The sequence below is a fragment of the Xenopus tropicalis genome, chromosome 4, assembly GCF_000004195.4.
Source record: "Xenopus tropicalis strain Nigerian chromosome 4, UCB_Xtro_10.0, whole genome shotgun sequence".
Classification (NCBI taxonomy): Eukaryota; Metazoa; Chordata; class Amphibia; order Anura; family Pipidae; genus Xenopus; species Xenopus tropicalis.
This window is the reverse complement of record NC_030680.2, coordinates 67,486,982-67,509,823: the sequence shown is the minus strand read 5'-3', so window position 1 is coordinate 67,509,823 and position 22,842 is coordinate 67,486,982. Positions and strand designations below refer to the sequence as shown.

General features: G+C 37.9%; 1 protein-coding gene across 1 annotated transcript in view; it reads right to left on the bottom strand.

Moving 5' to 3' along the window:
- Positions 1-504: 504 nt before the first annotated feature.
- wtip (WT1 interacting protein) overlaps positions 505-22,842 on the bottom strand; it is a 75,648-nt gene continuing 53,310 nt past the window's right edge. Inside the window, exons 5-9 of the mRNA XM_002935787.5 lie at positions 13,753-13,815; positions 9,988-10,118; positions 6,543-6,594; positions 4,246-4,314; positions 505-2,118 (exon numbers count right to left, since the gene is read on the bottom strand). Coding sequence (XP_002935833.2) covers positions 1,966-2,118; positions 4,246-4,314; positions 6,543-6,594; positions 9,988-10,118; positions 13,753-13,815 — 468 coding nt within the window. The 3' untranslated portion in view covers positions 505-1,965. The remainder of the gene's footprint in view (positions 2,119-4,245; positions 4,315-6,542; positions 6,595-9,987; positions 10,119-13,752; positions 13,816-22,842) is intronic.

Genomic DNA, 22,842 nt, shown 5'->3' with positions numbered 1-22,842 from the left:
AACCAAAATTTGTTAAAGAGCCCCATACAACACAGAAACCCCTAATATACCCATCACTATAATCTGTTGAATAAATACCATATTTATATTCTACAAACCAGTTCTTCTCTTTCTGCATCATTTAAAAACCTAGCAGGGGAGGAGGGACTAAAATATTGATGTTACAAATTGTAACAAATTTTCCATAGCTTACAGACAGCATGCAGGAACTACATAACCCCCAATGCATTGCATTGTTCCTTTCTTTATTGGCATCCTGTGTGCAGGGAATTGTGGGATTTGGAGGATGCAGGCTAAAGGCAGACTGAGGACAGTGGACTACAGTTACATTTTGCGTCTTGAAGTAGTGAGCCAGATCAACAGGAGGACAGGGAGCTAGGCTTAGGTAACTGTTCCAAACCATATTATTACATAAAAAATCATGAAAAGGCTGCATATTTTTTATAATGTATGTATATTGCAAAGTTGCTTGAAATTATGCTACAAAAAGCATGTTGTGTTTGGTTGAAGTTCCCCTTTAAAAAAAAAAAAAAAAAAAAAAAAAACAACAAAAACCCAACATTGTCTTCCCCAACTAGAAGGCAGGCTCTAGCCCACACCTCTGATGTGGGGAACAATTTCAGGGTGACAGGTACCCTTAAAAGCCCCTTGCTGGCTAAAAATTTGGTAAGGAGCCCCTTAACTAATAATAATGTTACAGATATGTAAAAGATTCATGGTATCAGTCACCCTACTATCATTTTAAACCATTTCCAGGACACCAAATAAGAATTTATTTGAATTATCCTTTAGCAGCCACTGTTGGAGACACATTATGGGGGCCAGCCCCACGGATGCTGTAAGGCATAGATCTCCAGTAGTTTGCCTTCAACGTAGCATTTTCTGTGTGACAAGTGTAAATACACTTTACTGCTGACAATGTCAATATCTGTAAATGAATTGTATATTTTATGACAATTGTATATACCCGAAGGCTTTCATTCACCCAGGTCTTGATACCCAGCGTCCAGTAATGGTAATTCTGGAGCAACTGGAAGTACTAAGTAATCTAAGTATTATTTAACGAGACTGAACTGAAGCCGCTCGGAAGAGTGGTGAGACACCTTCAAGATTACTTGGTAGGTGCCAGTGCTTTAGACTTACCATTACTAGATACTGTAAACCCCAAATCTAATACTTCATAGAAAGAAAGTCAGCCTGAAAGTCCTGTTTTGGTGACTTTGGACAATAAAAAAACAGAGCGTAAGCTTTTGAAGAAGGAAACAAATGATAACACATATTTTATACAATGTTGTTTACAATGTACAGAAATGGTTATGGATCTCAAACAGAGTTAACACTATGGCAGCTAGGAAAGCTCTTGCACTGCATAAGACAACACATGTGTAATAAGATTATTGGTCCTGCAGTAGTTTGGTTGTAGCAGACAACTCTTTTTTGATGCTTCAATAAAATAGGCACAATGCCAGACCCATCTAGTTCAAACAGAAATGTATGCCATTAAAATAGTTCTAATAAGTGCTAATGTTAAGGAGATCCCAGACGACTACGGCTGATGGATAGGTGCTCACTACTGTCATATAGTATCCAGGGACATTTGAGGGGACAATAAATAATAAAGTACAATGTCTGATTATTCATTTGCTGCTAAAAGTACTACTCTTACCATCTCTTAGTTCTTGAGAAGTGCACAAAAGTTTGTAAAAAGTAATACCAGAGGTTTCACAAAAGCAGCAGTAAATGGCACTTTTTTTTAAAAAAAAACAAAAACTTCTTTTCTGGGGACAACTATTTGCTCAATCCTTTACCATTAGAATGATCAAAAACCCACCACTGGTGTCAATGTAGGTTAAGGAACCGTCATGTACGTATTGTACCAGAAGTGTTACAGGACAGGATGACTGAAGTCTTTCTCCTCTCTTCCACAGTCAACACGGGCATCTCCCAATATCTTGGGTTTTGTTCCTAGAGTTCTGTAACATGCATTGGGTAGCTGGGAGGTTGGTGTGGAGGGACATTAACACTTATACGCCTGATGTGGCAGCTGTGGCACAGCAGGTGCCCTTCCAATGGGTAGCATCGGCGGCCTTCTTCGTCATTCAGCTGTAGCTGACAGTCCTATATAAACATTAAATATAGCAACAATCAGGATTTCTGAATTTAAAAGACTGTATTAATTGTGCAGTTAAGTGCCTTAAAGGACCACTCTTCTTTTGGTTTGTTTTTAACTTGCATTTGTCTGACTTATCCACATATATCTTCTACAATGATGTGACTGATATTCATTTACATCTAGCAGCTATGTATTCCCTTTTATACAGCTCATATAACACAAACTCATATCATATTGTTCCCTGCAAGCTTACAGTTAAAATGTAATGAAAGTTTGGATGACAGTGTACATAACTGGCACTAAAATTGTTCAAGAGACGTCTGAAAACCAAACTACCTGTGAATTAGACATAACAGTATCAGCTTGAGCCAGGCAATTACTGGCCAAACTGTCTATCACATTGCTGGCTTTTAGAAAAGTACCTGAGGCTGAGAAATTACACTCTGATGATCTAATGATGAGATGTGTGCCCTCCACTTATCTCTCTTAGCCTTAACATCCTCAGACTGCAACCATAAAAGGGGTTAAGTAACTTATATTCCTCCTCAAGGAAAAGTCATTTATTTCAAATGTACTAAGGCTGTATGAATACCTTGCTTTCCAAATAAATATTCCAACAAAGCCCAGTAATGAAATGTTTAATACCCAGTTAAGATGAACTACATAAAATATTCTTACACAGATGTAATGTTTAATACATGTGCAAGTGAGTAGTTAGAAACCAGTTGGTTAGAATGAGTGGAGTAACTAGAAGTTACAGGCCCCCCTAGCAGGGTTATGCGTGGCCCAGATGGGAGGGATGGAATTGCTAAAAAGCACGGGACACAACTGCTAGAATAAAGAAATGTTCAGACATGGCCGACACTGACCAAGAGCCAAAAGGGTTCATATCTTTGGCATGGAATGGACAGGAGGCATGGGCCAGAGTGACAGAACGCTTCTTGATTTGTTGCTAAAAGCTTTGCTCACAACACTTAAATTGTTATTCATACAAGCAGTACAGTTAAATGAACATATACAGCAGTCAGGCAGAAATAATTCAGACACAGTTCTTACATACTGACCTGGGAGAAGTGCTAATGATGTGGTAAAGGTTTTAGGGTGCCTCAGGGCAAAACAGACAGACTATGCCTATCCAAAGCACATTTATTAGTTGGGGAAATCCTGCTTCCTCTTTAATGGAATATGCCAGTCAAAAAAATGAAACACTTAAACTTGAAATCAAATCTTATTAGAAAAAGTATGATTGACTTCCAGATTTGCCGAGAGGTGACATAAAACCTTTCCTGTCCCTTTTAGATAAAATCATTTAAGATAAAACTTTCTGGCTTTTCGGATTCAGCAAATGCATCAGAGGTTAAACAGGAAGAGACTTTGGCACAAAGATGCCTAGACTTAAAGGAAAAGTAACACTAAAAATGTTTAACTAAAAAATCTATTCTACCCTCCCCCAATAATTGCCCTATCCTGAAAACCATTTGTTATTTTGAATGCTTTAGAAGAAAATACCTGTAAAAAACTTGCCTTCCGGTCATTTGAACAAAGGCGATACGGCGATGCAGGGAAAGATTCAGGGGATGCGTCCACCATGCGGCGATCGTTTGATCAAGTCTAGCCTTCCTTCTGTATAGGAAGGAGTCAGGCTAGGCTCAATCGATCGCCGCATAGTTGATGCTTCCCCTGATACTTTCCCTGCATCGCCGTATCGCCTTTGTTCAAATGACCGGAAGCCAAGTTTAACAGGTATTTTCTTCTAAAGCATTCACAATAACAAATGGTTTTCAGGATAGGGCAATTATTGGGGGAGGGTAGAATAGATTTTTTAGTTAAAAATTGTTAGTGTTACTTTTCCTTTAAGCAAGTGGGACACAGCATGTTTTGCCAGATGTGCATTTTCTGGCTTTTTTGTGTCTCTCCAACCTTGCATTTATACCACATTATTGTTGCTACAGTAAGTGAAAACATTGAAGACTGACACTAAACTGTCTTAAAACACCTACTGACAGCTTACTAAATGGTAATTATAAGCTGAACTGACTAGTCTTTCTATATATAAGTACAGCAGGAAAGTCACCTTATATGACACTAACCAGTCAATATTTCCCATGCAAAAGGCCCATAGCTATACTCACCTCACAGTGATAACACTCCACATGGTAATCTTTGTCCATTGATACTACTCGGATAGTTTCTTCTGATCCCTTATGGAAATATAAGAAGTAGAAGAAAACATGTTGGAATACTGTTAAACTCCCCTAGGTCTTGTGTATAAAACCCACACAAATATATTCTCTCCTCTGTGTAGATAAGGGAAATGTATAACAGTAGTTAACTTTATAAATAAACACATCCTATTTAAACAACTCTGAAGCTTCTCTTGAAGCCCTGGGCAGTGTGGGGTTTAAACATGTTAGAAAGCTGGAAAAACAGATTTTAAAAAATGATAACGTGAGAACATAAATTAAACATATCATATTTTTACCTATTTTTGTCTCTTTTAGCAGCAAGAAGACACTGCCGCTTTCTGATTTTCCCCCTAAATAAACCTATTGGTCTACACTGGCACCAAATGAGTTAATTATCATAAATCCTTAACAGTCTTTGGGATTGGAGATATGACCTGATTGAGAGCAAACAGATTGAATGAAAGAGACAAATTCCTGCCATGGAATGAATATATTCACATTGTCCCATGGGGTGCTGGATTTGTTTAAGCATATAACTGAGCCAGCCTTGACGTTCTGGGACTTTGAAATAAAATGCCTGCTTGAGGAAAAAAGGCACATGGGAAAGTGGGGATTTTATTTTTAGAGGACTGCGCTACATCCAACATAAACATGCACATGCAATGTCTGACGACAGCACTGTATGCAAAAAAAAAATTAGGTTGTGGAGTATTAAGATAATGCAAAGAAACTGCTAAACGATGGAGGTAATAGTCTAACAGATTTTCTAACACAAATTGCTACCTTATTTTCACTCCAGCCTTTAGTACCCAAGTATTAAGCCTATACTTTATTTAAAGGGGTTGTTCACCTTTAAGTTAACCTTTAGGGCAATGACCCACAGAAAGTTTTATTCCCTGCGAAAAATCTTGGCTACTGTAGGGAACAAAATTTAGCAATATAGCTGCATTGCGTATGTTTTTCACCAGCGATTTACATTATTGCCAGTGGGAAAGCATTTGCAGGAGATTAATCACCCATGGTAGAAGACATTTATTGGGGGCAACTGATTCCCTTGTCTACCAGTGACCTCAGTATGTTATAGAATGTCCTAATTCTAGCAACTTTGCAACTGGTCTTCATTATTTATTTTTTTTTTTACAGTTTTTCAACGATTTGCTTTCCTCTGCTACAGCTTTCACTTAGGGGTGACTGACCCTGGCAGACGAAACACATTTGCAAGCTTCCAATTTTTTTATTATTGTTACTTTTTATTCTTTATATTCAGTCCCTCTCCTATTTATATTCCAGTCTTTGTTCAAACCACTGCCTGGTTGCCGAGGTAAACAAGACCCTAGTAACCAGATAGCAGCTAAAATTCCAAACTAAAGAGCCGCTGAACAAAGAGCGAAAAAAAACTGGAATAACAAATAAAAACCAATTGCAAATTGTCTCAGAATATTAAAGCTATGTCATACTAAAAGTTAATTCAAAGGTGAAGATCCCCTTTAAAGTTTGATATCCGCAGTATGAGAAAAAATGTACAATAACACATAACACTATATGATTTTAAACTGGCCATTTAGCCCATTCTGTTAACTGCCTGCACTGCACATCCTTCAATACTGGGATCTACAGATAACAAGCCGCCGCCTCCATGCCCTATGGGAACACATCTAACATTTTTACTTTTTGACCTGTGGCAGGTGTCTTACTATGGAATGAGAGTCACACATGGAGGACTAGGAATTCATTCCACATACAAACATGAGGGGATCAGGAGTGCACAACTGGGCTCTCTTAAGCATCATTGTAACCAACAGCCAAGTCCCACATAGAGCTTAGTATTGCATTTCCAATTCTTAATTCAAAGGAACAATCCAAGCGGCACTTTTGCCTTTATCCTGTCCTGATCTAATAAGCAGAGTATGAGAGATATAGGATATGACCTTTTGCGGAACAACCGGTTTCCCAAAGCAAATGACATTTAATGCTTCCAAATCTGAAAAGTAGTATAAGAACACTGGAGATGTTTGAATACACCTCCAGAGACATTCCCTCTCTCTAAACAGAAGTGGTTAGTATGCAGGTGGGGATCACATACTTACTTCAAGGCAATTCCAATAAACACTACTTTGCAGTAACAGATCCAATGCTATGCTCAGCTTCATGTTTTGGAGTTGCTTTTCTCAGTAACTCATACACTACATAAATTCAAAGAGTTTCTGAACAACATTCATTGAGTTAATGCATTGAAACCTTACCTGTGCTGGTAAAATTGGCTGGTTGCAAGAGGCACATTTGGGTGCAAAAACTCTATAAAAAAAAAAAAAAAAAAAAAATCCGTTCAATGGAATCAGGAAACTACTTTTCCCCAGTACACACACACACAAAACTTTAAAATATAATAAGTAAAAGTATACTGAATATCATACCAATTATGTTGAAGAAAGTAGAGAATAGCTACTTTCTTACTATGGCAATTAGATGGATTTTTAATTCAAAATGTAATCTATACATTATAGAGAGGATACTAACAATATATGAGAAGCTGTTTTGTTTAGCTTCTTTCAGGAATACATATAACAAATGAGCCCCCTGCTACTAAAAACTGCAGTCACAGGCAAGAGTTTCAATGTCCAATTTAGTTCTTAGTTAAATGCTGCAGATTTCACTGGAGGACATTTACTCCTGTATATGGCGCGCGGCCTGTGCAAACAGCTGCACACTATATTGAGACCTCGGGAAAATCTCTTACATGGCTCTCAAAGGACCAGACCTTGTTTATGAGGATAATTGCCCTTTAAATCTGCAAATTCATAATAACTTCCAGAAGAAAGACTTTTACACTGCAAAATACTGGGACTGTACAAGCATGATCTGACAGGGTGAATACTGTGAACTAGCTGAATACTATGTGAATATATCAAAGTGGGATTGCAGATGGCATTTCCCATGCACTGCACTTGACAAATAACAGTTGAGGTTAAGTTCAAACTTTTGAACAAACTTATTATTTTATATACAGCTAGCTACCTTTCAGATCTTTGATTTAGTTTTCTAGCTTGTTGCTATGGGCAACATCACCAGTGATGTTGCCTTACACACTATAATAAAATGCCCCTAAGCGTATTTATACCAGTATGCTCATGTATACTGGCTTGCTAAAAATGGACCCTTTTGTGAAACTAACATTTTTGCCAGTAAAACCACTAAATGGAAAATTGATGATATGTCTCCTTGTTCGAATGTCACTTCGGTTTGAGTGTAAACAATATAAACCTGACCAGCCTTTTAACAAAATTGAGATCTTCTATAGCCTTTATCAGCTTCACAAAACTTCCTTCTGAGTACAGAAGTCCAAAACTATACTGGATGCTGGAGCCATATCCCTGTACCCTCTGATTTGGTGAATCTATACACCTTTAAATGCAGATTTTGGGTGTGGTGCTGTCGTGTGGACTGTTTTATTATATATATATATATATATATATATCAAACTCAACAGTAGAAAGCACTCACAGCTACAGCATCAATCAGGTCAGTGATTTATTTCAGCATACCATCTACGCGTTTCGATCACCACAGGATCGTCATCAGGATGATGACGATCCTGATGACGATCCTGTGGTGATCGAAACGCGTAGATGGTATGCTGAAATAAATCACTGACCTGATTGATGCTGTAGCTGTGAGTGCTTTCTACTGTTGAGTTTGATGTATTGTTTTTGTCAGCACCCAGCCTGTGCCCGATACTGGTGAGTGCTGATTCTTTGCAAGACTATATATATATATATATATATATATATATATATATATATATCCCTTCCTGTTGCTAGCTACAAGTCTCATGGTCTAAAGGCCTCAAATCAGCAGCTTAAATCTGCCCGTGTATGCCCACCTTAATTCATAAACAGATTAAATAAAAGTGAACTCGATACAAAACCTGCAGCATACCATTTAAAACCGTATTTCATTAACAGATTATGATTTTCATAGCTACTCTCTGTTGTCTGCCCCTTTTATTTAGGTATGAATAGTACTACCTAGACCAACAGACCTCATTTTAAAGAACAACTGTTCATGTGGCACTTAATCAAAGCCTTTGCAAAACCTACATAGACCACAGTGCAATACTACAATCCAACATGCTTCTTGCAACATCATAAAAAGTCAATCTATTGAAATATTAAATGTGATTATTAAACAAATATTCAAATAACTTTCCCACTACTAATGTATAACTTACAGACTTACAATTGCCAGGTTTAGACCATAAACCAGATTTAAATATTGAAATGACATTAGCTTTCTACCAGTTTATTAGTACCATACCATAAAAAGGAGCATGAGAAAATGAGAAATAATCACCTGGCTTAGCTGAAATAACCTCCTACTCTACTCATGAATATATTAGCTTTGCCTAAATGCCCTGTGTCAGACACTGACAGTTTATTTGAGCTAAACCTTCTGTACTACCACAGTGTGAGTCCTGTAAAACTGTCTTGTATGTAACAAGGAAAAGAAATATTAAAAGCGGATGTTCACTGTTTTTAAGATATCTACCTGGAAAAGTTTTCTTCCTGATAAGGTTGTTTAGATCCTGCTACTGCGCCAGCCAGGTGGCCTTTAGCCGACCTCCCACAGTAATCCGACGTCAGAACACCAGACTGGGGTCACAGGCAATTATTACTAATTTGGCTCACCCCTTCATTTCCAGTTTCTGTGCTGGGCATTGATCTGACTGGCTGGTGCAATTGTGCTCATGGCTGTAGCACTCATTTTTGCTATAGATTATTCTTTAATACTGGGTTTCAATTTCAAATCATGCTTAACATACAGACATACCCTTCAGTCATATATCTCTATGTTTTACTAGTACCAGTAACATTGTGTTGGCCAACAAATGCCATAAATACAAGATCACCTATCTTCTTTTTGTATTACTGAACATATGTTTCACACAATTTTGATAGCTGTTAGTATTTACATTTAGCAATCTTGCAGGCTTAAGGTGGCCATATACGTTCAGGGATATCGTCCACATGCACAGATCTTTATCCAACCAAAATTTCCAAACCCATTAAATGACACGGTATGAAAATTATGGGGAAGATAATTCTGAGCCCAAACTGGTATGATTTTATCCATAAAGTGCATTGCCAGCTTTAGACTAGTGGCATGCTAGTTTTCTCTGCCTGCATTAAAAGCAAAGGTGAAGAAAAGGCAGCTTTACTTTCTTCTGTGCCTTGTTCTGTGTGTGCTAACAGACATGACATCAGCCACTGCACACATGGGGAGAATTTCAGTGCAAAAAAGTATATATTCTCAATTCTGCACCCCAAATCACCCAACAAGCCAGTAGCCATTAGAAAGATTAACCCACATCTGTAAAAACTCAAAGACTCCCTATCCATAAATTAATTTTTTACACAGTTATTAATCTCTGTCACCCTAGTACAGCATGAGGCGTAAGTAAATGTACGCAGAAGTTCTTCCCTTCATTTTTTCAACTATTTTTTTTAGAAATCATTGTTGAAGCCTCCCCTGCTTTCTCTAACTTTATCATTGGTACCAAAGTGTTCTACCATCACTGGGTACATGTTAGGTTTCATGCTAACTACCAAACAGCAGGAAAATACTAGCGAAGAAGAAAAAATTGGCACAATATACACATGCATTTAGGAAAATAAAAGATGTAATACTTACGTATGGTAATCTTTGACGCAGTAAATATTGTTTTCCACATCAACGGTAAAAGGAACTCCATCCAAACATTCGTTACAAACCACACAGCGAAAGCAGCCTGGATGGTAAGACTTCCCCAGGGCCTGTAAGATCTTAAGACAAACAAACCTATTAGTATTGGCAGGAAGGGTACACAATATAAACTAATGCAGAATTGTGGGGAAGTAATTGGAACATTTTTAACTACCCTCTGACCAGTCCAGAGTCTGTAGTCCAGCCATGGCCCTGACTTTTCATAAACCCTAATACCACATGTTTCTGAATTCAGGAACCTGTAATGTCCCACAAACAGAAAAACAATAAAAACAGAACAGTACAGGATATTATTTAATTGGCTTATCATGATCAGATGAAAGTATATTAACACTAATATAAATGTTTACTTAGATCAGTGCTAACAAATAAACACAATGAATGCTATTGTACTTATATGCCTATTTATTTACAGCATCTAGCAGTGTGACTTGCAGAAAATAAAGCATTATTACTTGTCCTGAACCAAAACACTAGCACTTATCACTCTACAAACAACAGCCTGTGGTGGTAATATGAAGGGATACTATTATAAAATGCACAAAGTTACCTTTTAAGGTGGCCATACAGGCACCAATATTATCATATGAAAACAAAGTTTACTACAATAATCAGTGCGTGCATGATTGGAGACATGGCAAGCAATATTGGCAAAAGCCTTTGATATCGACTGTTTCGTCGATCCGGCAGGAATGAAAATTTTGATTGGGCTACTACCTTTTTATACAAGACAGCATTTTATTTGCTTTATTAGCCACAGAATGACACTGTCTGGAAAAAGACAACTTGTTATCTACAAAAATCCCACTTAGCGTATAATTTGCATTTATATTATTTCTACCAATGCTCCCAACCTTGCGCTAATCAGTATCGAACCTCATTTTCCATTATGCTGCCCAGTTTTTCAATTTTGTCAAATCGCTTTGCAAAGTGGCAGCATCCTGCATGGAACTTCTAGTTTTGCGCAATTTAGTATTGTCAGCAAAACAGCAAAACAAGTTAAAAACAGAGGTTCATAGACAAAACAAGTTAAAAACAGAGGAAAAACAGAGTTCATGGACTGACCCCTGCAGTACTCCACTAACAACTGGCCCAATTAGAAACAGTTACATTTACCAGATTACCACTCTAATCTATCCTTCAGTCAGTTCTCTATCCAATTACAAATTATTTGTTCCAGGTCAATATTCCTTAAATTCACCTCCTCGTAGAAGGCTATTAAATTAGTTTTATGGAGATTTCTTGACTTCTAGCAGTACACTATTAAATTTCCAATGCACTGTCCCAGAAAGCAGCATACTTTAGATTTCACTATCAGTATGGTTACCTCAGGAAACCATACATTTTTGTGAAGTGCACATGAAGTGCACATTTTGACAAATCCAAAATAGGCATATGTCTTTCTAATAAAATTTAAAAAAAAATCACTGCACAGCTTGCAATTTGCAGAACATTATTTTCCATGTATCATAAGGTACAAACATAAAATCCAGAAATCACTCTAAATATGAAGGGATCTTCTGAACAGTTTGATGCCCAATGTGCATAGGTTTAGTATGTTACGGGCCCCAAAATTAAATTAGCGCATATGAACAATCAAGTCAACTGCTGCAAAATCAAAACATTTAGTGCACTAATTGCACTGTACTGGTTGTCCAAAAAATACATGCTTTTATGTTTTTGTGGACAGATCATCACTAGCTGCACTCAGGCTGACACTGCAGCTACACACAGAAGCGTATAGGAGCAGATCTGCTGGAGAGAAGTGTACTATATGCTGCTTGCCCTCACCTTTAAGAGCCGATCCAGCGTTTCACCACTGGAGGGAACAAAACGTGGTAAATTTACGATCTACAGCAGGTTAAACCTTTTTTTCCCCAAGTTCGTACATTCTGATCTATGGTAGTCAAGCAGTTAATGCACTACAAATGTTGCCATACATTCAAGGTATTTAACACAAAGCTTTTTTTGAAACATAATGCAAACATGACGCTTTCAGACAGGAACTCCCTGTAGACCAAAGATTAACATGCTGGATCAAATATTTTTTGCATGCCTGAACAGAGGCATTTTCAGCAATAGAAGCAAGCGGTTTTGTCAACACCATGCCTTGTAGCATTTGACTTGTCAGTGTCTGCTCTGGTATCATTTACTGGCATCTATTTTATTGAAATGAACGCTTTATTAATGAATACATCAACTGTGTCAGTCCATAAGAAATTGCTACTAAACCCTGTTATGTCTGGAGTGGGCTAATGATCCATTTCTATCATTCATCACTGTACAGTTCCAACGCATTATCCTTTATAAATACTTGCAGGATCATGTGAAAAACTCAAGAAACTGTGCAAACATTTTAAACAACTAGGAAGCACAAGATGGCCAAATTGTTTCTAGTTGGTGAGTTATAAGAGGCATAAGCAACTTTTTAAAGGAGAAGGAAAGGTAAAAACTAAGTAAGCTTTATCAGAAATGTCTATTTAAATACGGCAATAAGCACTCCCATAAAAGCTCCTCTATCAAAAAAAAACACAGGATTTCTTGTCTCTTTTTTGGAAACATGATGTTCCAATGTCTGACTTCCTCTCTAAGAAACATCGTTAATTCCTTTGGCCAGAGTCTGCGCAGTTCTCTCCTCTCTCCTGCTCCCACCTCCCTTAGGAATGTGTTATCTGAGCTATAACGGCTAGAGCTGCAGGAAGGAAGCTACTAAAAATGGCAGCTGCTATCTTAAGCAAATGGAGAAAGCTGCAAAAGCTGTTTACTCAGGTATGGAAATGGTTTCTGCAGAATACATATATTGTTCTAGGTGGCACTATGTGGGAAATCTATTGGCAGTAAAATGCCAAAAAGACTTCCTTCATTTCCTTCAAAATGACTTGCATGGACTAAGGATTCTGAATCTAGTTTAGTAAAGTTGTGTATATATATATATATATATATATATCTGATGGGGAAAGAAGCTTAAAGATAGATGTCTAGATAATAAAACAGGTTGTGATGGTGGGGAGCTTACATTATAGAGTTCTGGTAGCTTAAAGGTGGCCATTCACGTACCAATTACGATAATCTTACGATCAACTTTAATGCAAAATGAAACTTGGGAACAGTTGGAAAGAAACCCTAGGCTTTGTGTGAGAGAGACGCACCTTTAACCTGCATGCCTGTTTGGTTAAAGGGGATCGAAATCCAAACTGAAAATGAATGCAAATTAATTTGGGTGCTTTTGCAGTCTGTATTAATTCTGAGGCATTGGCAGCATAAGATTGCTAATGCAAGGCTTTCAGATCAGCAACGCTCTTTCAATCAGTGCCAGTAACTCTAACTGGCTATACACAGCCCACACATTCAAAAAGAGAGCTGCTGAGCCGACTGCCTGCTATTAGAAATCTAAAAGTGCTAAAAGTGCTAAAAGTGCTAATATGAAAATTTATATATAATAGTTTACATAAATTTACATGGAATACCCCATAGCTAAATCCCATCCAATGGGTTTTAAAGCACAGCCAGGACAGTATGCTCCAACCTACAGACAAGGTTTTTGCCCTTAGAGAATCAGTGGTTCAGTGAAAAGATTCACTGCTCTTCAAGAACATTATTTCTACTTAACAAATATATCTGGAAACAGTACTAAAATGCATTTGCAAGCAGTAAAACAACAATGTAGATAGAATAGCAAGAAATCATACTTACCATTTCCATTATCAGATGGCCACAAACAAAACACTTGTCTGCTGTCTGCTGAAAGCCAGAATACTGTAACAAACAGAATATAAAAGGACAAATCAGGGGCTGCATTCTCTATAAAACAAATGATTGAAATATATACGACTGCACTCTTCTGTTTTGCAAGGTGCATTAGAATGATAAATATTTATGAAGACTGTGCCCAGGATAGTAAGCTCTTGTGAGCAGGGTACTCCCCATCTTATTTGTATTCTGTAACCCTTATTTGTAATGTTATTATAAGACCTCTGATTAAATGATGCCACCTCAATAATCAGCAAAAGGTAGAAGACACAATGGAAGTTCTAGAATCTATTTAGTTGTAACTCTAAGGTTTGTTGCTACAGTCGCACCCATCCAAGGGACTAAAGAAATGTATTCATTCATTCAATAAGCCTAGTCTTGCCCAGATTTCTCTTTTTATCTTAATTAATTACCAAAATTATTATAAGAGAGAAAAGAGTGCTCTAATAATCTTGGCACTACTGAACAGCAATAAGTTATGGTTGGAAAAACAGTATCCAAGATTGAACAACCAAATTAGCACAGATAAGGAGCACACAATACTTCTGCTGGCAATGCTCTGCAGACATTAGACAATTCACTTTTCAGCGAAGGCTTGAGGAATAAATGGAACAATCGCATAGTAAATATTTTTCAAGAAAAATTTCGCTTTCTATCAAAAGGTCCCTCACAGAGGTGCCAACACAAGTCGAGAATCCTGCCTAAGTCAGCAGTGCCCAGTGTGTTACCAGGGGCTGCTAAAAGCCACTTCTGATCATTTTAAGAGCCAAAATTTTGATTTTTGAAACTGCAATATCGGCTCTTCTAGTGCAAATGCAGTCTCTCAGCTAGAAATGTGGCCCCTCCTCATACCCCTCCAACGCTGAAAAGTTAAGCGTGGAGGGGATGAAGAGGGCTCCACACACCACCAGACTGCCCCTGGTACCTGAAATGGAAAAGATTTTTGTCTTGTAACAGCTGTATATGCTGTGTTCTACATACAGTACATTGTTATGCCACTGGTTTTAGAAGATAGATACGCTAAAAGTATCTTAGCCCAAAAAATGACCTGTATGTATACTGTAGTTCATTGCATTGTTTAGGGATAGGTAGGCCTTACTGCAGGTTTATTGCAGACCTAATAAGAATTGGAATATATAGACCCTTGATCCAAAAGCAATATAACCAGCTGGTTGTCATGATTAAAACTGTATTTAAAAAACAAAGAACCAATACGTCACATTCACAGCCCTTAATTTGTGCATCATTCCCAATATAAGAAGTCAACAAGTGGCTCACAAAAGATGTACAGCAAAGACTAAAAAATATTTGTATGCCATCAAAGTCTATTTTGTTTATATTAATATTAGCTTTAGCGGTCAGCCACCATGAAACAAGGTTGTACATATGGTATGAAAGCAGTCAACAGAGGTATATAAGCTTATATTAACTTCCCTATATCCAGGGATGCTTGAAGATAGCACTGCTGGGCATGTGGCTGAAATAAAGAACATTCCATTTTTAACAAGAGAACACACAAGGGGTCATTTACCAATAATGGATATATTCGCACCTGGGCAGTAACCCATAGCAACCAATAATAAGTGTTTTTCAATCAGCTTTAAGTAGAACAATAAAAGCAGAAGTTGGATTTGTTGCTATGGGTTACTGCCCAGGTGGAAATTTGCCCAGTGTTAATAAATGACCTGAAGAATCCTGTGCCCAGCCAGAAGGAAGCTATTTTCTAATGGGGAGTCAACAGTGCTCTTACACAGATTTTACCACCAAGCAGTGGAAGAAGCTCAGCCTCTGGGCCACTGAGGGTGACGCACAGAATTAATCCACTGTATGAAGAGGCGAGCAGGTTTTATTTGCAGTTCTGTGAATACTATCACTAGTATGTATACAGCAGAAATGTATCCTGCCTGCCACTACTAAAGGTACAGCAGCAGTGAAAAATAAAAAGCCCCACTACATTTAAACACAGGGGAATCATTTTACGATGTCAGAATATAGTCTATATCACCACTTTAATGTCACATTATTATTAAGATATATTTATAAACGGTGTAAAGATTTTATGTGAATAAATGGATTAATGGTAAATTGTGGGGTAAAAAGAAGTAATAGCTTTAAAAAAGCAGTAATGAAACTAGTGTTGTGGTTACTTTATGGATATGCTGATTAGCTCCTAGCAATGGTCTGTGTCCCTGATAGGAATGTGCAGCATTAACTCCAGAGTACCACAACAGTGCTTTGCAAATACACCATTTATTTTACACAAACCTGTACACCTTTAAAATATGCGCAGAATATACATTTTGCCTGCCCTATCATAAAAGAGAACATATATTTTTCAATTAATAAAACACCTTCCTTTCACTTTGTTGTCATCAATATGAATCTGCCACTGAACTACTGGATGTTTATTTAGGCAACAAATAAAGATTTATGCAGATGAGGGATTTGGTTTGGGATTCTTCAGGATTTAAATTTGGCTGAATCCAAGTGCCTGACTGAACCAAATCTGAACCTTAAATATCATGTGACTTGGGTAACAAAATTTGTGTGTGAATTTTTACCTTGATTCCATACCGACGTTTGGATTAGGTTCAGGATTGGCCTAAATTCTTTGTGAAAAGATTTGGGGTAATACCAGAAATTGGATTCAGTAAGATTTCATGCACAAATAAAAAAGGTGGATTGACTGGACTAAAAAATAGCTTTTATTATTTAGTGTGTTACTGCTCCTTTAACATAGTACAGTACTAATGATGGGATTAATTTACATTTTTCGTGGAGAGAAGCAAGATACTAGCTCCTTCTTTTATACAGAAAAAAGCAGAAAAATAGTGTGTGTGTGTGTGTGTGTCTATATATATATATATATATATATGGACTTGTTTTTTTCTCATTAAAAGTGATTTTTTTGCAAAGTCCCTGTGTGTGCATATATATATATACATATTACAGTTAAATATAGTACAGGTATAGGACCCGTTATCCAGAATGCTCAGTCTACTAAAAAATCAATAAAACATTAATTAAACCCAATAGGATTGTTTTGCTCCAATAAGGATTATTTAAACCTTAGTTGGGATCAATTACAAGGTACTGTTTTATTACTACAGAGAAAAGGAAATAAGTTTTAAAATTCTGTATTATTTGATTAAAATGGAGTCTATGGGATGCGGGCTTTTCAAAATTCTGAGCTTTCTGGATAATGGGTTTCCGGATAAGGGATCAGATACTTGTATACATATGTATATATATATATATAGAACTTTGTAAGAACAGGCCGCTCCACACAGGACTTCTGAAGAATAAGATAATTTATTTGCAGACTATAACAAGGACTTGTTATAGTTTCTAAATAAATTATCTTATTCTTCATATTCACATTATGTGAAGACTGCACCCAGGCATATTTCGACTCTCCGTTATTGTGAGTGCCTTTCCTATGAACTTTGCATTATATATATATATATATATATATATATATATATATATATATATATATATATATATACACACACACAATATAATCTACTGCATCTATTGCGATGGGTTGATTAGCAGAAATATCCATGATCACATTACAGTCAATCCACTGCTGTTATTTTTTTGGAAGACACAGATTAAATTGTTTTCCATTAATATTCTAATCCCAAATCCCAAAAGAAGCCTTTTCTATAAATGTCCTATCTATATGACCATCTGGCCAAAATTTCCTGAGGTTGACCCGAGGGGCATCTGTACACAGGTGGGGAGCTCAGTGGCCAGCAGGCAGTGGCAGACAGACAATAGCAGTGGCTCGGGTGACTCAGAAATCTTTTCAGAGTGATTGTAAATCCAGCCATATGGCTGTCATTTGATAAGGAATGTGACAGTCGATCCTGCCAGTTATTGATTAACAATGAATTGTAGACTGAATCGTAAACCATTTCACAGCTAAACACACAGAGAGGATGGAGCTGTGATTTAGAAGAAATGCTTAATACAGTAACTGTGAATAGAAAAACAATAAGAGTCTTAAAGGAGAACTAAAGCCTAATTAAAACGTAGGCTAGAAATGTTGTACATTATGTTTTGGGCTTCTGTACCAGCCAAAGCCAACCACAGCCCTTTAGCAGGATAGATCGATGCCTCCAAAGATGCCCAGTAGCTCCCCATCTTCTTTTCTGCCGATTCTCTCTGCTCTATGCTGCTGTCAGATACTAAGTTTAGGGACCGACTTGCAATATACTGTATATATAGGATATAAATGTCACAATATAAGGCTGATTAGTAATTAACACAGATGATTATTGCATGGCAGCTCTGCAACCAGTGCTATTAGCATCAGACTTTAATCATCAGCCCATTAGGATCATCTTATATGACAGACAAACATAATTTTCTTTGCTTGATAATTGGGACGTCCCCTAAGCTTTGCTTGATAATTTGCGATGACCCCTAAGCTCAACAGCTGCTCAAAGTGCACTGAGCATGTGAGTGTCGCAGACACTTCTAACAGAAGTGTCCATTATGGTCAACCCCTGTGACAACTTTAAAGAACTGGATCATTACTACTAAAGAGATGTTGAACCTTTATGCTGGTTCTATAAGTTCATTATATAAAATATAGCATGTCTAGCCATATTCATTTTTAGGGTTTAGTTTAGGTCAGGGGTAGGGAACCTATGGCTCGGGAGCCAGATGTGGCTCTTTTGATGGCTGCATCTGGCTCACTGGCAAATCTTTAATAAAAAAAAATAACGGCGGGCCTGGCCTGCGCTCGGCAGATAGAAGACGTGTTCTAAGCCTTAAAACACATCTTCTATCCGCTGAGCGCAGGCCACGCCCTTCTCCGCATCTCATCCGGCATCCTTGGGACCCACCCTACCTTGCCCCTGCGCTCGGAGGATAGAAGACGTGTTCTAAGCCTTAGAACATGTCTTCTATCCGCTGAGCACAGGCCACGCCCTCCTCTGCATCGCATCCAGCATCCTTGGGACCCACCCTACCTAGTCCCACAGCATCTGCGGCCAAACATATTGTATGGCTCTCACGGAATTATATTTTAAAATATGTGATGTTTATGGCTCTCTCAGCCAAAAAGGTTCCCGACCCCTGGTTTAGGTGGAAAAAGCTTCCGTTAGTTAAGAGGGTCTTGCACATTGTACTGTTTACATGACTTTGCCTGTGAACCCTTGGTTATCAATGCTAGATGAATCTCCTTCTCCCCAGTCAGGCCTTGTGAGAAGAGGGAAGAATGTCACATACACAGCAGGCTCACTTCTAATCACCCTACATATATATATATTTTATTATACTACAATTTACCCTTTCCGGTTAGCTCCCTAATGAGATTCTGCCCTTTAAGGACTTGGTTATGCTTTTTCTCTAAGCTTACCACACTAAAAGGATAACTAAACTTAACTTTAAAAGTATTCATCCCAACATTTGGCCCCCATTCGTGGGGAGGTCCCCATTGCTCCATATGTGAGCAGTGCGGCTTGGGCCGCCCCTAAATTTGTGCCACCCTAGGCCCGGGCCTTTGTGGTCTCGCCACTAATCCGGGCCTGAGCTTAGCTTCTCAGAATCCAAGGTGTGCTCTCCTGTTACAAGTTCAAAGGCCTGGATCATTACTGCTATAAAGACGCTGAACCTTTAGGCTGGTGCAGCATATAAAATATGGCATTTCTAGCCATATTCATTTTTAAGGTTTATTTCTCCATTAATTCCCACTTCACTTTATGGGAGCCATCAAAACAAAGAAGGGTGTCTATTTCCTTCTCTTTAGATAAACTTCTGTCAGGATTTTCTGCTCTTCAACCTTTAAATGAACTGGGAAGCATAACTGCTTGTTAAAATTGGCCAAAGAGCTTATCCAAGGGTTTAAGTCGTTTGGTTTCCTATGAGATCTCTAGATGATGGAACTTGTCTGCTTTGACTGCTTTAGCCTGAAATTTCTGTGAGGCATTAGACATGGTTAGTGGGGAGGACTCTAAGCCGTCCTAATCCTCTTCGTCATTTACAGGTGTTGCATTCACCTCAGTCATGACTAAATCCTTTACCCTTGGTGAATGTATACGTTTATGGGTGATATGAGGCTGCATATGGCCCAGTATGTTGCACTATGTTGACCAGTTTTGGGGATGACACTTGTGGGTCATTGACCATGTTATAGAATTAGTGGCAAAAGAGGTACCACAGCAAGCAGTAAAACTACATGGGCGTGCAGGATGCACATTCTCAATGGGTTTTCTGCACAACTAACCGAGACTGCAACAGTGCTTATTCTACAGAGCTTATCTGCTGTGTATCTCTTTTCTTTTTTGCAGCTTGAATGGCTGCATGTGGCTACACAGCAGCTTATTTACATAAACTATAGCAGTCTGAAGTAAACACACCAGTTTTACTACTGCATGGCAACACTACATATTTTAATTAATTTAAAACACTTATTTTTTGATGTTACTGTTCCCTTAATAAAGATGTAATCCATTTAAATGCAACTTTTTTTTAAAAGAAATATGTGCTTTATTTATAAACAAAACATACTGCACTATCAACACTAGTATTTTCCAATGAGCCTATTATTGGATCATTTTGTTTATATTTGTAAATGTTTGTTATTACTGATGTAGTTAGTACCATGCCAAAAATGTTGAGCTGTCAGTACACTTACAGAGGCTTTTATGAATACCTTGAAACAACAGCTAAGTAAATCTTATGTCATTTGTAATTTTGGTTTATTCCTACAGATCGTGAACATATGGCTCCAGGGAACCCCCAGAACAAACTCAGCATAGGTTTAGAAAAATGATTGCTATAAGAGACAGGCCAAAGGGAAGTAAGTCTGCAGCCAAGCCTTGTGAGACAGTCAAGGATATCACACAAAACAAACGTTGCAGTCATTTCTCCTTCAGGTCCCTTAATCAGTTGACTTCTGCTACATTATTTCAGGTACTGCTTTCCATAGCAATTACATTTATACCTAACTTTAAAACTACTGAAAATGCTGAATTAATGTATAGTGGAAAGTTGCTTAGGATTAAATGTTTCACTATGTAACAAATCGGTTTTGGTTGGAATTCTAGTGGAATTCTAGGGGGAACTTTACCCAAGAACAATTTTGTTTATGTTTAAAGGGGGGGGGGCTGAACTTTCATTTTTTTTTACTTTGGCTCCCTGCAGAAGCCTATTTGCCTACTATTCAGTCGTATCAACCCAACTGGCAAAAAGAGAAGGAATGGCCTTGTACCTGGTCTCCAAATGTAGAGCTTTACATTGCTCCCAGGCTCCTGGCTGGTGATACAGAAGCAAGCACACTGGAATGCTTGGTGACTTGATGAACAGTATCTATCCACCAGTTTGATGCTGAGAACCCATATGCAATTCGTCTAGCTGCCTAAATATATGGAGTACTTAAATAAGAAACAAGGAAAGATGTTTTGGAGCGAGCAAGTTTTGCAGCTGTTACTGGGCCCTGAATGCTCTTAATTTACTGCATCCTCAAGAACACAGCGAGAGTGCGGCTGCCTTTAGACCGCAGTGCAGAGGCAGGACTGATGTGCTTTTAGGACTATGCTGTTAATAGCACACGGCAGGCTAAAAATAAGTGACCTCGTTCTTTCAAGGAATCTGGGCTATCTTAATCTCCTACAGGAATTCCACATTTAATGATTTGCAATGAAACCTCTAGTTCACACCTCATAAAAATGGGTCACATGAATGAGTTTATGAACCGATGACCTCACAGAAAAAAAAGGATTAATTGAAAATGTGAATTCATATTCACATAAAACAAATAATACATAACAGAAAGAACAATTATTACCTATATTATAATTGTGAGGGATTAAGGTTTTAAACAAAAACTTAAAAGGCTTATTTCCAAACACAGTGTAATGTGCAAATTTGGACAAAAATTGCCAGATTTTTTACCCACAGAGCAGAGTTTTAGCTTAATTGCGGGCAGTTGCTAAGTTACTGCAACATAATATGCACCAACATGGCCACAAATTGCTATCTGTTTCAGTACATTGTGCTAAGGCTGCAGTACATGGGTTCTTCCCTCTGGATTTGTGTTTGGATGGCATAACTTCTAATGTGTGGCATTAATAATGACATTAGAACTCAACTCACTTGGTGCAAGTCACTTGTGGTTAATGATGTAATGCGCTATGGGCTGAAATTATCGCAGGTTCAGGCTGTTAATAGTCACAGGGTTCCCTTGCATCAGTAAATGTACTTGCATGTACTTGACCAGAGCAAGCTGAAGTGGCACACTGGCACAAAGTATGAACCCAAATACCTTACTGAATCAATGCACACTTAGATCTGGCTAAATATGTTAGCTACGTGTTCCTCTAGTCATAAATCTGCCTTAAAATGTACAGGTTAAATCAGATCCAGTGAATCATATAAATCAGGGATCCCCAACCTTTTATACCCGTGAGCCACATTCAAATGGAAAAAGTGTTGGGGAGCAACACAAGCATGAAAAAGATTCACGGGGGTGCAAATAAGAGCTAAAATTGTCTACTTAATAGCCCCTATGTGGACTGGCAGCCTATAGAAGGATCTGTTTGGCATTATACTTGGTTTTTATGGCACCAAAACTTGCCTCCTTACCAAAAATTCAAAAATAAGCAGCTGCTTTGAGGCCACTGGGAGCAACATCCAAGGGGTTGGGGAGCAACATGTTGCTCACGAGCCACTGGTTGGGGATCACTGATATAAATGAACCATCCACTATAAATGAAAGCAGCATATTTTTAGTATAATATAGACAGTATTCTAAGGCACTTTGGAAGCGGCCTTTATTTTATATAAGCTATCTAGTTGCTAGCACTTAATTACTCTAGCAATCAAAGGTTGAGCGATAAGAATGGAAGTTAAGGATTCGTACTGAAACAAATAATAAAATAACAAATACAGCATTTTTCCATTAACTGTAGGCCAGAATGAGGCAGAAAAGGAATGCTAATAGTCTGAAACCTATACAAAATTACTAGATACCAAGTGAACATACTCTACCTAAACTATACTATCCTAAAACGCATG